Source organism: Macaca mulatta, chromosome 14 (genome assembly GCF_049350105.2).
Source record: "Macaca mulatta isolate MMU2019108-1 chromosome 14, T2T-MMU8v2.0, whole genome shotgun sequence".
Classification (NCBI taxonomy): Eukaryota; Metazoa; Chordata; class Mammalia; order Primates; family Cercopithecidae; genus Macaca; species Macaca mulatta.
The window spans coordinates 72,967,252-72,979,890 of NC_133419.1; the positions used below are offsets into that span (position 1 = coordinate 72,967,252).

The 12,639-nt window shown below is 56.6% G+C and overlaps 1 protein-coding gene across 23 annotated transcripts in view; it reads right to left on the reverse strand.

Moving 5' to 3' along the window:
• PDE2A (phosphodiesterase 2A) overlaps positions 1-12,639 on the reverse strand; it is a 100,235-nt gene that overhangs the window by 52,622 nt on the left and 34,974 nt on the right. For 11 of the 23 annotated variants that reach the window (XM_077961315.1, XM_015115135.3, XM_077961309.1 and 8 more), the window contains one exon: positions 4,032-4,093. In XM_077961315.1, the coding sequence (XP_077817441.1) occupies positions 4,032-4,093 (62 nt within the window). 23 annotated transcript variants of the gene reach the window in all.

Below are 12,639 nucleotides of genomic sequence, written 5' to 3' on the forward strand. Positions count from 1 at the left end.
TCCAAGTCTCCAAGACCACCCAACCCAACTGTGCCCCTTCTTGGAACTACTTACTCCAGCCCTACTCACGGCCACTCTTGTTCATTCAAGAAATATTTATTGAGCATCTACTGTATACCAGGCCTTTGCCAGGCACCACATGGGCCCAAGAGAGACAAAGAACACTCAGCCTCAGTCTCTGTCTCCCGGGTGTTTACAATCCCATGGGGAAGGACACATTACCCATAGCACCATGTGGGGTAGCAGGTTTCCCAACTGTGGGCTCAGGGAAATGGGGACTGTGAGTGCCCAGGGAAGGGAGGAGACTGGCTCGGCCTGAGGTGGAGGGACTAGTCTGAAAGAACGTTACAAAGGAGGTGACGTCACAAAGGAGGTGACATTTCATCTGGGCCTTGAAAAGAGAGTAGGTGGAGAAAGAAAGGAAAGGTGTTCCAGACAGGTGGTCAGTGTGAGCAAAGGTAGGGAGGCAGGAGGAGCTGCTGTGTGCTGGGAGTGAACACAACAATGTGGCTGGAGCGCTGGATGTCTCAGGGCATGAGGGCACATGAGGGGACATGAGGGGACCCAGCAGACAAGGCCAGCAGTGCCCTGCCAAGGGGTGTGGTCTTTGTCCCAAGGGCAGCAATAGAGGAGGTGGTGTTGGGCGGTGCATTTCTGTACTTATTGTGGACGACAGTGCCCTCCTTCACATCTGCCTCTCGCCATGCCCCCACCCCAGCTAGGGCTCCCAAGCCCCCACCTGGGCCCTGAGAGCCATCACAAAGAGGGCATTGACTCACCGTGCTCAGTTCACCAACTTGAACGGCCCCAGCCCCAGCTTTCAGAGAGGCAGTAATGACGCGGAGGCCTGGCCCTGAAGGAGGATGCCAGGCTGAGCTGGAAGAGCCCCTCCTCCAAGCCAGCTGCTGGCATAGGGGCTAGGGAACCATCCCAGGAGGGTGTGCTGAACACATGCTTGCTTGGTGGGGTTGGGTCTGGCAGCTCTGCTCTCTTGGCTGCTACCCAGTCAGTGCCAGGAGAGCATGCCATGCCCATAGAACTTCTATAAGCCTCAGCCCAGCTCTGCAGAGCACCCTGTCTCACAGGGGTACAGCCTAGTCCTGGCTCTAAGGATGGCACCCTTGAGGGAACAGGGGGGAGGCTAACTCTCCCCAAGGACCTGCCATGTGCCAGGCCTGCGCCGGGCACCCCACACATACAAGTTTTGTAACTTCTCCCAACAGCTCTGTTTTGGTAATGTCGAATAACAGTGGTTACGTCCAATAATGATAGAGGTTCTTCTTCTTTTTTTTTTTTTTTTTTTTGAGACAGAGTCTCGCTCTGTTGCCCAGGCTGGAGTGCAGTGGCACGATCTCGGCTCACTGCAAGCTCCGCCTCCCGGATTCATGCCATTCTCCTGCCTCAGCCTCCCGAGTAGCTGGGACCACAGGCACCCGCCACCATACCCAGCTAATTTTTTGTATTTTTAGTAGAGACAGGGTCTCACCATGTTAGCCAGGATGGTCTTGATCTTCTGACCTTGTGATCCGCTCACCTCAGCCTCCCAAAGTGCTGGGATTACAGGCATGAGCCACTGTGCCCGGCCATGATAGAGGTTCTTATCCCTGCCTGGCAGGTGAGGAGACTGACACTCAGGCTGATTGAGTGGCAGGCACAAGGCCACACACCTAGCAAGCAAGGGAGTTGGGACTTGAACCTGTGCTCATCTGACCCCGTGACTTTCCACTATATGAGGCCATCTTGGCTTCCCAGCTCCACCCTGACAATAGGGTCCCTCAGGCTCCCCAGTCCCTTTTCCCTCCAGCTGTCCCTATGGTCTGAGCAATGCCCTCAGGTCCCCACTCTCTCCAGTCTTGCCCTCTCAATGTTGGGAGCATCCCCTCAGGCAGCCCATCTCTTCCTAGCAGGGTCGAGTATAGGCCTGGGCACTCGGGTGGGGTGCTGGCAGAACCCAGAAATCCAGCAGGCCCTGCCAAGAGCCCAGGCAGACACTAACTGTTTTTGGGATAGGTGTGGGGATGGGGTCAGGACAGAGCTGAGGGCTGAGGAGCTCATGGCTTCGGATCCTCGATCAGAGGGAGGAGGCAGCAGGACCCAGCTCAAGGAAAGGCAGAGAGAATACAGGGGTAGGAGTAGGTGGGGCAGACCCAGGGAAGCTTCATGGGAAGGACGAGGCCAGTGGAGCTGAACAAGGAGCAGAACTTGAACCTGTAGAGGGCAGACCTATGGCCTAGGCAGCAGGGGCTGCCCCAGAGGCAAAGCAGGGAGCCTGGAGCCACACTCCTTCCCTCGGGGCACAGCCCTGGTTGCCCAGGAGGGTCTCAGCTTCGCCAAAGGCCCCTCCTCTCATGGCTCCCTGGGTGGATGACAAATCCAGTCTTTCCTGGCGTGTGGCCGAGGCTGCTGAGACACTGCAGGCTCCCAGGAACACCATCTGTCCCAGCTCTGGGGGGAGCCCCGCCCCATGGGGAATGCCATGGCAGTAAATAAATTAATAATGGCTTTCCAGGCCCTCCCCTCCCATCTCCCTTTGCCAGCTCCCAGCAGCAGGGCCCAGTCCCACTTGGAGGCACATTCTCAGGTCTTGGCCCTGTGTCCCAGCTGGGAACCTGTGCTGAGCCCTTCCTGTGCACCAGGCCCTGTGTGGGCAACATCTTACTCAGGGGCCGGGAAAGAGTGAGCCTCGAGCCTGAGACACCTCTAGGCTCCACTCCTAGTTCTGTTCCAATTCACTCACTGCATGACCTCTCTGGGCCTCAGCTTCCCCAAATGTGAAACAGGAATAATGGCAGCCCCTACCTCATAGGGATGTTGTAAGAATTAAACAACGGGGGTGTCGAAGGCTCCTGGCACACACTGATACAAGCAGCATCTTCCTCTCCCTCTCAGCTGGGCCTGAGCAGACTCTTGCTGTTCTGGCTGTGGGTCCAGTTCACACACACACACACACACACACACACACACACACACCCTCCTCTGTGCCAATCTTCAACATCAGCAGCCCACCTTGTTTGCTCATCAAGGCCCCTTTGAGCACTGAAGATTCCTATGAGGCACCCCTCACAGGGAAGGAAGGCATGGTTGGGGGGTGGGGATGGCACCCCTCACAGGGCAGGAAATGCGCGGGCTGAGCGCTGCACCAGTACCCATCCAAGGGTGGTAGAAGGTTCAGGAATGAAGAAAGCATAGTCCCCAAGCTCAAGGAGCTCACAGTGCAGAGAAGGCAAGGCAGACACACATATAGAGTCACGTGATGGAGAAAACAGGGTGCTCGTGGCACAGCACAGTGGGCGACAGACAGCAGAGCACCCCAGCATCTGACTGCCAGGGCAGGAGAGCTCAGAGGAGGGAGCATGAGCGAGCTTGGTCCCGTGGTCAAGGGGTAGAGAGGACTTCCCAGAGGAGAGGAGGCTAGAGCTGATCCCCGAAGGATTTAGGAAGCTGAGAGGGGAAGAGGCCAGCGGGAGTAGTTTGGGGGAGGCAGCAATGGATGAAGGGGGACAATGGCCAGGCTGGGGTTGCAGAGGGGGACATGGGGATGGGGAGTATGGAGGATTCTGGGGCAAGAGAGTGACAAGTTCAGGTCTGTGCATTAGAAAGATCCTCCTGGTGGCCACGTGGAGGATGGGGGAAACTGAAAGCAAGCAGCCAGTGAGTGGCCCAGGGGAGAGTTGAGGGGGCCTGGACCCAAGCAGGGGGCGGAATGGAGAGGAGAGGAACTCGGGAAATACTCAGGGCAGAGAATCAACAGGGAATTGTTGGGTGAGGGTGTGGAGGACAAGGGAGTAGTCTGGAGTGACTCCCAGGTGAGTTGGGAGGAGGAATCCTCATGGGAGGACTTCCAGGCTGGGGATATATGGGGTGAGGGGAGTTGGCCTTGATATGGGGGTGGTCCTAGTCTGGAAGGCTGGGGCTGGGATATGACTCCAGCCTCCCCGTCCTCCCAAGGGTGAGGGCACCACTCAGACTGATCTTCAGTCTGCGCCCCACCCCCTCAAGCCCACCCACTTCTCCCTCCACTGAGCTCTCACCTCTAGTCGGTCGTCTCTATTCCCTGGGGGTCCTGGCTCCTTTGCAAGGGGGTCCAGGCTGGCTGCAGAGACAAGAAGGTCAGGGGCTGAGGCCGGCCAGGCCTTCTCCCCTTCTCCCTAGCCTGCCCTCCCATTAGCCCCCAGCAGGCCCATGGATGGCCCCCTCCTCCAGGAAGCCTTGCCCGCTTGCACCTTGCTCTCTCCCCAGACTCCCTCCTTATTCTCTGCTTCCCATAGGCACCTGTGGCTCTGCCATATTCTCTGTTCCTTGACTCTGAGGACAGAGCCATAGTCCTTCTTTCCACCTAGGGCTTCTAAGGAGTGGAAATGACCACCTCTTTACTCTTTCTGAGGCCTCCTCCACTTCTGCTTCTCTCCAGGGAGCTCCACTAGCCCTCTCTAAGCCTCAGTTTCCCTATCTGTAAAACGGGATCCATAATGTCCACCTCACATAGTCACTGGGCCTCCACAGTGAGTTGGGCCTTTACTCACAGACAACCAAGGGGCTTCCAGCCCAGGTGTTGTGAGTCTCAAATGAATGTGAGCGCATGTGGGAGCCCCCGCCCCAGCCTGGCACCCAGTCATCTGGACTGGGATCAGATCCTCCAGCCTGTATCCCACCGGCACCACTTCCACAGCTCCTGGAATGCTGGCGGTGGAGACATTGCCACAGCAGCCTGGAGACACAACAGGGACCTGCCCACTCGTTCTCCAGAAGCCCACCATCCCACGGCATTCCAAACCCCCAGCCTCTCTGAGGGGCACTGCCTAGGGCCTGGCTGCCAGGCTGCTGCCCCTCTCCACCCCCACCCAACAAGCCTACCCAGGCATCGGACAGGCGGCGGGATATTCTGAGCCTGGCTTCGTTCCCGTCAGCTGCTGGCCGCCATGCCAGCCTGGCGCGGGTGCAGGGGCTGATTTGATTTGGCAGCTTCAGCATCGTGTGGTGGGGACTGGGAGGGGGAGGGGGATGAGACACCCATCCCTGCTAGTCCCTGCTAGGAAATAAACAGCCTGAGGCGCTCCTTCTGTGAGCTGGGGGGAGGGCACAGTCTGGCATGGAGGAGGTTCTGGGTTCCCTGCTGGTGTCCCCCTCTTCTCGCCTGGGCACTGGATACCTGCCCACGACTGCTGGAATCTCTGGCTCTCCTTGGGTTGACCGTAGGGGTGACAGGAGCTGCACCTGGTGTGCGGAGGCTTGTGGTGTGGCCGAGGCAGGGTGTCTGGTTGTCCCACATGTCCCTTTTTCCTGCAGGGTCTTCCCTCTTAGCTGCGCCTGCAGCTGGGCCTGAGTGTCACCTCGGGAGACTTGGTCTGTGTGTGGTGTGATGGTCTAGGTGTGGCCATCTCCCGCAGTGACTGTGGTGTGTGGCTGGGCCTCTATGAGGTGCTGACTGCAGCCCAGGGTGTGGTGAGGTCACCCATGTGCCTGACTCTCCTGTAGGGCCTGGTATGTATTGGCCCTGGCCTGTTCCTTCCCTCTGTGCAATGACCCCACTCACCCAGCTGTGTCCGGCAGAGGAAAAGAGGAAATGACGAGGGTTGAGATAAGTGCCTGACCCCAGGGCCGTCCCTTTTATCCACAAAGCCTGAGTCTTCTTTTCCACCCACAGCCAGATGGGCCACCTGCTAAGCAGCCAGGGACAGCCCCTCCCCTCCCCTGACAGGAGGGAGTGCCAGTTTCATGGCAGAATCCAGCTCCCCCATCAGGCCTCCCATCACTCCCAGGACAGGTTCCTGCCCCCCAGCAGAGGCACTGCCCCGAGGTGGAGGCAGGCTGCTGGCTCCTGTCCCTCCCCAACCCCACCCAACTTCTGGTTCCCCGTCCAGCCAATTTCAAGTGTGGAGAAAGTGGTTAGGATAAGGGGAGTCTCAGCTAGGTATTCCCAGCTCCCCATAATCCCACCCAGCCTGTGTTTACCACTCTCCTATCTCTTGTACACAGGCCCCCCAGGCCAGAGAAGTTCACCCCTCCTGGACACTGGAATCTGCACCAAGCCGCCAATAACCTACCAGTGCCCTGGAGGCCTGGACTCCCTAGCCGCCAGTTAGAGAACTGCTGCTGGAGAAACAGGGCTTCTGATGCCCAGACCTCTGCACTGTGGGGTCAGACCAGGACCCTAGTCCTAAGGGGCCAACAGGCCAGGGCTGTGTCCAAGCCACCAGCCAGGGAGGTCAGGGGAGGGTAGAGTCTGCTTTAGGGAAGAGTTAGCCTCTCATCTGTCACCTCCTCCCCATTGTCCCACGTCCTGTGGGGACCTCAGGGCTCTCCCCACCCAGCAACAGGAAGCTGAACCCCTCCTGGAGACACTGAAGGAGTGGCCCCAGGACTGAAGGGGGGACTCAGCCTTGCCCTTTGAGTCACAGGAGGAACATAGGCTCACAGAGTACAGTTGTCACAAAGGGGCTAGTTGGATGAAGACAGTCTTCAGGGGTCCTAAGGGGCTTCCTAGAGGAGGTGTGTGAGGCCTGACAGGAAGAGGAGGACACTGGGTTCCAGGGTGGCCTCCTGATGGTCTGACCAGTTTTCAGCTGTGATTTATAGACCCCGTGATATGCTTGCACATGTCTGTGGGTCTGTGTCTGGGCGCATGGGTGTGCATCCCAGTCATGGAGGCCTGAGCTCTAGTCTGTGTCCCAAGGAAAGTGTCTGCCAGAGGCAGGAGTCAGCAGACAGCAGGGATAGTGAAGGAGAGAGGAGCTGGGCAAAGAAGGGGAAGGGAGGGCAGCTCAGGGCTGTGAAGAAGGGCTGAGGAGAGAAGCCCCCCACTACGTTTCTGTAGGTGCCTGTGTGCTTAGCGCTGATCATCACAGTCAGTCCTCAAACCGTGGACGCCTGATGCCAAGGGCAGGGTGCACCCATGGCCCAGCGCAGAAGGGAGCATGGCACTGGGCTGTGCCCCAGCCTACTGTGCAGCTTTGGACAGGACCTTCCCTTCTCTGAGCTGGCCTCCTCATCGGAAGAATAAAAGGGTTGGACTTGGTGATCCCCCAGGGCCCTTCCAAATCTAACTTTCACTGGAGAGAGGCTTAAACCCAGAGAGAGCCACAGACGGAGACCTCACAGGGATGGGGAGGGCCCAAGGGCAAGTGCAGATGAGACCAGGGAAGGAGCAGCAGGAGGAAGCGGGTGGTCACAACAGGAGGGTCCAGGGAGGCACATTTCGGGCCTGCAGCTGGGGAGGGGCTCCCTGCCAGGGACAATGGAGCCTTGTGGAGGACTGGGGGCAGCTGTCACCACCACACCTGCTTCTGGCCTGTGGGAGGAGGAAGACAGAGGGGTGATGGACAGAGGCTCTGCTCCCTAACCTGAGTCCCGCCTCCACTCCTGCCCCTCAGGTGTCCCAGGGGAAGTGGGGGAGGTTGTGGGCAACAACGAACACCCAGGACTGGGAATCAGGAAGCCTGATTTCAGGCCCTGTTGTGCTGTGTGACCAGGGCCAGCTTTGGTCTGTGAACCTACCAGGCAGGGGAAGCCCTTGGACCTGTGCAGTGGTACTGGGCTTCTAAGGATCTATCGAGGTGGGCACTCTGGAAGGAAACCCTCCCCTGCAGCCTGGACCCCTCCCCAACTCTGGCCTGGGTGCTGAGGCATAGAAAGGACCCAGGAGGCAGTGAGACACTGGACAACTGGGCTGGCCTTCTGCGAGGCTGGACTGTGGCCTCACACACAGGCGAGGACCTGTCAGCACTTCCGGTGCCTGACCTGGGACTCCCTTCCTTGACCCCTTCTCACTGCCACCCTTGGGGCAAGAACAGGGTCTTCCCTCCTCAGCCTATACTGAGAGGGTGCTGACAGGACCCCACTGGCTGTCCTGGCCTCTGCCCTTGTTTGAGCCCTATGGACGCGGGGCCCTCGCAGGCAGGGTTTCATGCATTTCCATGTCTGTGTCCAGGAAGTATTCATGTCCTGTTTTCCCCCCACAGACTGTCAGGGAAGGGGCAGGAGTAAGCAGGCCTCTCCTTCCTCCACTGCTGCCATTTCTGCCCAGAAACTTTGGAAAGGGTAGCAACCCCTCTCTCCGCCCAGTCTGAAATGGTTAAGGAATAGAGGCCAGTGTTGAAGGAAATTAGCCCCTTAGTCTGCAAGCTTTGAGAGTGGCAGGTCTCTCGAATGTACACACACCAGTTCTGTTGTGACAGGAGAAACAGCCTGTGTGATCCAGGTTGTAAAGGTCTCTATTCTCCTCTAAGGCCAGCCCAGCTTCTCCTGTCCTCCCTCACTGGGAGTGGAGGGAGCGCCCACCATTCTGAGCTATCTGTCTCCATTGCTTCTTGTTATGTTTTTAATAACTGAACATTGACATTAACAAGGCAGGTGGTTGCAGCTCTTCCCAGCAGCCCCATTTAGAACCATTGAATCATCAAACCATCAAATCCTAGAATCCTAGATTCACAGAATGTCCGTATCTCTAGCTCCTAGAGCCTCAGCATCTTAAAGTCTCAGAATGTCGGAATCACACAACCACGCATCCACACAGCCCTGGCTGGGAGCTGAGAGTCAAGGAATGCTAGAATTGTCCCAGTTAGAACCCCACAGACTGACAATTCCAGATTCTCAAAATCCTACACTTCTAGAGCTAGAGCTCATATATCGCTGGGAGATATTGACCCCCAACTTCCTCCTTTTACAAGTGAGAAAATGCAGCCCAGAAAAATGGTCTCATGCAAGAATACTGGAGAGTGGGAGCCAAGGAATGCCCAGCTCAGAGACTGCAAGATTGGACTTCAACATTATGATGTTTCAGGAAATGGCACAGCTTTTCTATTCTGAAATACCAGTATTGATGTTGGGGCGATACCGCTCTTCAGCTCTGCCTGTCTCCCTTTGCTCTTACTCCCGGCCCTCTCCATTCTTCTGGCCACCCTACCTTCCCGCTCCCGCTCCATACCACGAGCTCTCGGCCCCTCTTACCCTGAGCTCCTGCAACTCCCATGCCCTTCCTGTCTCCCAGTGGCAGCCCCCAGTAGAGGCAACCATGGATGGGAGGCATGCAAGGCCAACTCCCTTAGGGTGGGGGACAGGAAAGGCAGAATGCCTGCCCCCTGAAGCCACCAGCCAGAGTACAGGCTCTGCAGAGGAGGGGCCCTGCCGGCTCCTCTCAAGGGAGCTGAACAGGAAGGTCCTGAAGCCACAGGGGGTAGCCACATCAGAGGCAGCAGCTTCAAGGGAGCCTGATCCAAAGTTTTGGGAAGCAGCTGAGGCTTACAATTTACATTAGAACAATCACGTATGTTTAGCATTTTCATAAATTTACATTTTTACTCATTTTGGAATGTACTCAGACATTTTTGGATTTGAATTTTATTAAGTATTATATTTCACAGATTGTTTCGATTATTGAATTCTGAACACTCTGCCCAGGGCAGATCCCGAGTTCCCCATGTTACAGGTGACGCTATAGCAGCCCTGAGTGGGCTTCAGGTCTCCCTTTAACCTCAAAGCTCATGACCTCCTCCGAGGCTTTTCCAAGACCTTTTGGTCTTTAAAGAGCCCTGACACAGGCCCAGGCATCTGCCACTAACCCCTGTCTTCCCTCCTATACCTCTCAGAGACTGCACAAAACCCACCCAGATACCTGGGTGAGGCAGCATTCTCCTCCCTTGACCTTCATGTCTACAGCTGGCTGGCTCCCTCCACCAGCCCTGGCCACTCCATTCCCTCCCCTGCATTCTTTAGCCATTTCCCTGTCCAGGCCTCATCACCCCCTTTACCTGGGCCACACCAGCCTCCCCCTCAGTCTCCACACCATGGTCCAGGAAGCTCCCGAGCATGCAGATCTGATCTGTCATATCTCTTCCCTCAACTCTTCCCAAGGGTCAATTTCCCTCCAGAACAAGTCCGCAGTCCTTAACATGGCTTACAAGTCCTGCACCATCTTGCTGGGCCAGCTTCACCGCTCCCATACCCTGGACCCAGACGCCTGGCACCCAGGGGCCTGCTCCATGGAGCGGTGCTGTCACAGGCTCTCCTCCCTGTCTGCCACCAACAAACCTTCACAATAACCATTCTCTCCCCTCTGTCCAGAACTTTCTCCTGGCTTGACCCTTAGCTCTCAGTCTAGATTTGTTTCCTCCTGGAAGCTCCCCAACGTGCCCCTCCCTCCCACTCTAGGCTGAAATAGGGGTCCCTGCTTTATATTACCACGGCCCCTGAGTTTATCTCCTTCGTTGCCCTCTCCACACACTCTACCAACATCACTCCCTGCTTCCCCACCTCCCCGCCCCCAGCCCTATACCCAGGTCTGTGCCACCTGCCATGGGGCTGATGCAACATTGCTCAGGCTTGGGGGAATGTGTGGGGATTTTAAGGCCTGCATCCTGCTCATCTCTTCCCACCCTCTCTGCTGGGCACATAGCAGGTGTTCACCAATGTCCACCTAGGAAGTCCTGGAAGTACACATGTGTAACTCAGACAGGAAGGACAGGGTGCTCAAAGGAGGTAAGAATCCCTGGGCTGGGTGAAAATGGAGACTTCCTGGAGGTGGCATCTGGGAGGACCCTCCACATGTCAGTCCTAAGACAGGAGTTAGGGACAGGCTTCAGGAAGTTCCCAGGCCAGCCCTAAGACCATCAGAGCAAATCATCAGTGGAGGACTAGAGTCTGCAATGAGGGGGACTCAGTGCCTCGGGCCCAAGATAGTGGCCACTGGAGGAGCTGGCTGTGCATTCAGAGAAGCCTTCCTGGAGGAAGAGCTACTTCTGGCTGACGTGGGAAAAGGAAGAAGGTAGAGATGAGTCAGGTTGGAGAAAGTGGTGAGGGACAGGGATATGGAAAAGAAAGCTCTGTATCTTCTCATCATTTACCCTTAGGGTGTCATCATTTACCCTTAGGATGTGAAGATCAGGAAGGTGAGGGGATGGGCAGAAGGAGCAAAGAAGACTCAGGCAGAACGAAGATAACATCAGCACTGACGCCATGGTCAGGGCGGGTATGGATAGCTGGGGCTGGCAGGGAGCAGGTCCCCAGCTGTGGCTGGGAAACATTTCCTGTCTCCTTGCCAGGGGGGTCATTAATAATCGTTTACCCGCCGCAGGCAGCACGGAGGCCAGCCAGAGAGCAGCATGGTGCTGGGGCCAGAGCCCAACCTGGCAGCAAGAAGTGCTGTCCTCTGACACCAGCCCTGCCACCCTGCTGTGAGACCTGCACCAGTCACCTGACCCCTCTTGGTCTCTGGAGCTACTGGTAAAAGAAGTGCCTGATGAGATGCCTTTAGTCCCCTCTTCCGCTGGACCCCAGTTTCCCTAGACGGAGCTGGGCTGCCAACCCTACAGGGCAGTTCCGGTCATCTGATGATATGTGTGAGCATCTGGACTCTGCCAGACCCAGCTCAGGACACACATGGTGGGTAGAGGAGAGACTCAGGCCCAGCCTCTGCAGAGCTCACATTCTGGTAGGAGCCAGACCCCAGCACCAGAGGGTGTACATGCGGAGCCCCACAGAACCAGGCGCCCCAGACTGGGGAAACACAGAAGGGTGGGCGACTGGCAGCATGTCTGGACACAGAAGGTAAGAGCTCCATGAGGCCAGTTTGGTCACCACCATGACCCCGGCACTTAAAACTGTGCCTGTCTGGTACACAGCAGGTGTTCCATAAAGACTTTTAGACAATCACATGAGTTAATCTGCTAAATGAGACATTTGTGAAAGGACCTTAGTATTTGGAAAGAACTGCATAAAAGATGATGAAGATGACAGTGTCAATGACGATGAAGATAATTCCAGCCAGAGGCAATGGGATAAAAAAGGTACCATGAAAGCTTGAGAAGGCTGGAGGCCCAGGGATGGCTACCCAAAGCCAGACAGTGTTGCCTGGGGAATGGTCAGCAAGATCCCTTTTGCCAGTCAGGCTACAACCTTCCTTAGCCCCAGGCTGCATTTCTCTGCCCACCCCAACACCCCCTTCAAGGTCCAGCTCAAGCCTATTCATTTCAGAGAACCTTCTGGAGTGTGACACTGTGGCATCGACCCCAGGCCCTTCCCTGACTGACTCAGACTTCTCTGAGCCTTCCAATCTCAAGGAATCTTGGATGTTTCTTCTCTCAAGCACTTGCTGGGAGGTGGCCCAGTAGGGTTTTCCCACAGCTCTCTCTGGAAGGCATGACCTCGATCCCCCTACAGACTGCGTCAGACTAGAGGGTCCCCAAAGGTGTGACCAGCTCTCTCCTTTCAGATAAGTGTCTCTGTGAGGACGGGGACTATTTCTGCTCCATCTGACCTGGAGTGAACACAAATAGAGCTAAATCGAGGTCTTCCTGGTTGTCTCCAGGGGCTGCAGCCACACAGAGAAGGGGCGAGGGGAGGTGAACCTGGAGAAGCGGGTGCTTGGCTGCTCAGCTGCTCAGCCCGCTGACATAAGCCAGGAAGGGCGCTGGGCCACCATGGACTAAGACTGCAGAGCTGGCAAACTCCAAGCCCAGCCCAAGCTGTTCTTATACCAAGAGGCGCCACCAAAGACACCACCCAGGCCTCACCGCCTGCACCGTATGCCTCCCTTCTGCGGAGGACGAAGAGGTGTAGTAAACACAGTGACCTTGCTGCCTCGTGCATCCTCTCCACACCCTCCTCCAAACCGGGGCCCCAAACACCAGTTAAACTAAGAGGAAA